Raw genomic sequence first — 2732 nt, forward strand, 5'->3', positions numbered from 1 at the left:
GCGGATAGTTGGATATCGGAATACATCCATATCCGCGGATAATGCGGATTTGGATATGCGGATTTGGATATATCGCGGATGTTGCCGCAGTCTACTCACTCTTTTCATCTCGTACTCTAGGTCTTTCTGATCAGTGGCTGCTCCTCGGGAATTGGCGTCGAAACTGCCCGTGCACTTCCCTCAGCCGCAGCCAGGTTATTTCTAGTTACACCCTCCTTGGCATTTTCAGCCTTGCCTTGGCCTCTTCTGTTTAGGCGGCGTTGTTTATTATTCCAGACTATAATCGCGCCAAAGGCTGAGCACCTGCAGGCAGTCAAGACATTTGACTGGGCACTCTGTCTTGCAGGCCGCGACAAACATGCGCCCAGCTCGAATTGGTCAACTTCACGCACATGTCCAGTTGTCAATATATCGAGCAAGGCTGCACTTCCCGTTCACCATCCAGGCTGTTTCAGTATTTAACCATCGCCCTACACTGACTGTAGGGTTGAGAAGTTTGCCTCTCAATCTGTTCTTTTTTTTTTTCTGCCCCCAGCACTGGTTAAAATGCCGCGACAGTCATGGCCATATGACTATGGAAGAGTCCCGACTCATCTGCTCCAGGAAGAACGTTCGATATCCCTCTCTATCCACCATTCTAAGTCATCAATCAATAATGCTAACTCGCATAGGCGAGCCCGCCAAATGCAAATTCCCCGAGACCCCTCGCAAAGCTCCCCGCAGTCGCTGGAGATTTCTTCTCAGTGGCCTTGTATGGGCTGCGGGACTAGTGCAGCTTGGTTTCCTTATAGTCTCGGTAGTCTACGCCATCTTGTTCGCAACCAAGCCTCATAGTACAGACACCAGCTTGGACCCAGACAGCCTTGAATTTGCACTCTACAAGAATAGCCGCTTCCATGAGTGCTACAGGAACCCCGACGTTCCAGTCAATCAGAACTGTACTGCGGTCCAAGCCGCTCTCAACACTACCGCGGGCGACTACCATGGCGTCGGCCATATTTCGACGAACAAAATACCACGCGAGGGCAACGCCGATGACACTGAGGACTGGTGTGATGTGATATCGTGTATCAATGACTACAAGGTCGTCCCATCAACCCCGCGAGACTCCGCCATCTGGCCAACCCTGCTCACCGTCTGGACCCAAGCCGCCTTCTTCTTCATCGGCTCCCTCTATCAGTTCGAAAAGCGCCACCAGGCCCTGTACAAGACAGAGTCCAAACCCTGTAAGGCACTCCGCGAACTCGGCCCGCTAGACTGGTTCCTCCACGCCCATGATCTAGCATCCACCGTGTGGTGGTGGGTAACATTCGCGCAACTCGCGGCCGCGCCAGACCGCGCCTCCGCCCCCTTCCTCATCGGCTGGGTGATCCCCTGGAAGTACGGCGGCCTCCTCGCCTACCACCCTTACTCTTGCGGGCGGGATCCCCGCAAGATCAAAATCGCTCGGTGGACGCTCTACACCCTCGCACTTGCGCAGTGGTTCGCAATGGTCTATGTCCTCCACGTCAATTTCCACATGACATTCGATACCAATGTAGGCTACGGCTACCGCGGGCCCAGCCCCAGCTACGACTGTGTGGCCGAGCATGTCCTCGCCGGCCCCGGCACAACCACCTGCTCTGCCGACCAACTCTGCGCCTTCAACTGGCTCTACGTCGACCCCGGCTTCACCTACACGACAGACAACAACAACTTTTCCATTGGCATAGGCGTCCTCGACCTAGCGTTGACAATCTTTGCTGCTTCTCCGCTGCTGATGCTCCCCATATCACTTTGTTTCAGTCCCAGCAAGGAGCGCAGTATTCGGCAGGCATTGAATGATTCCCATTGGGCGAATCGCGGCCCCGTGGTGCTACTCGCTGTTTGCTCGTTCTTTGGGATTATTGTCGGTGCGATGCTCGTCGCGGAGTTGGTGAAGAGGTATGACGCTCCTGCTGACGCGGTGGTTACGGTCTATTGGGAGTGTCGGGCCGTGCATGTGGCTTTGAGTGGTTATCGTTATTATCTGGATGTGCAAATCGAAAGGGGGTTGAGAATGGCAAATATGTGGTTTAACTCTTAGTTTGCTGATTGTTTAATCAATTTGTTTATATCCTGAGTTGGACAGTGGGGAAAACTGCTCTTTCGCTACTTGTGTGCCATACCAGGCCCCAAATTAACCGCGCATCTGTTCAGGGTTAGTGCGGGCGCGGCTTTCTGTTGTCCAGCCACACTGCAGGAGGGACCAAGCATAACGCCTGAACAGGGTGATGCGCCACTGATCCCAAGGCTGCAGGTGGCCACCATCACTCGCTAGATTTCCATCTCTCTACGGACCTCGAAAGTCTCAAAAAACATGCAACAAACAAGTAGGCCAATTAACAATACCTGTGCTTGGCAGCTCTGACTATTTTTTTCCAGTTTACACAACCACCCCTATCGCGGCACTTCTTCGCGAGGCAAACGTACTTGACCCGGAGGCTCTGCTTAAATGAGTCCTCCAGAAGGCGGCAGTCAGATAATGTCTGCTTCAGGGAAGGTTTTCATTGTGGAATATTACTACTTGGCGACGGAATGAGTAGGTAGATTCGATAAGATGGTGATGGGTTTAAAAGGGGCTTGAGAATGAGGAGAGAGATATAAGCCCACTGGCGTGGAGTAGGCTGCGGCATAACCGCGGTTAGCCGCGGTTAACCATCACCATAACCGCGCGGTGAGGTGATGGTCATGAGATTCTGATAACCTCGCTC

General features: G+C 53.1%; 1 protein-coding gene across 1 annotated transcript; it reads left to right on the forward strand.

The window, feature by feature from the left end:
* Nucleotides 1-392: 392 nt before the first annotated feature.
* On the forward strand, nucleotides 393-2065 carry BDW70DRAFT_169030 (uncharacterized protein; the record flags this gene model as incomplete). The annotated part of the gene is made up of 3 exons (XM_073742598.1): nucleotides 393-399; nucleotides 536-610; nucleotides 672-2065. The coding sequence occupies 3 exons, from the start codon at nucleotides 393-395 to the stop codon at nucleotides 2063-2065; spliced, it is 1476 nt and encodes a 491-aa protein (XP_073590406.1).
* Nucleotides 2066-2732: the final 667 nt, after the last annotated feature.

This window comes from Aspergillus foveolatus (assembly GCF_047715535.1).
Source record: "Aspergillus foveolatus strain CBS 279.81 unplaced genomic scaffold BDW70scaffold_329, whole genome shotgun sequence".
Classification (NCBI taxonomy): domain Eukaryota; kingdom Fungi; phylum Ascomycota; class Eurotiomycetes; order Eurotiales; family Aspergillaceae; genus Aspergillus; species Aspergillus foveolatus.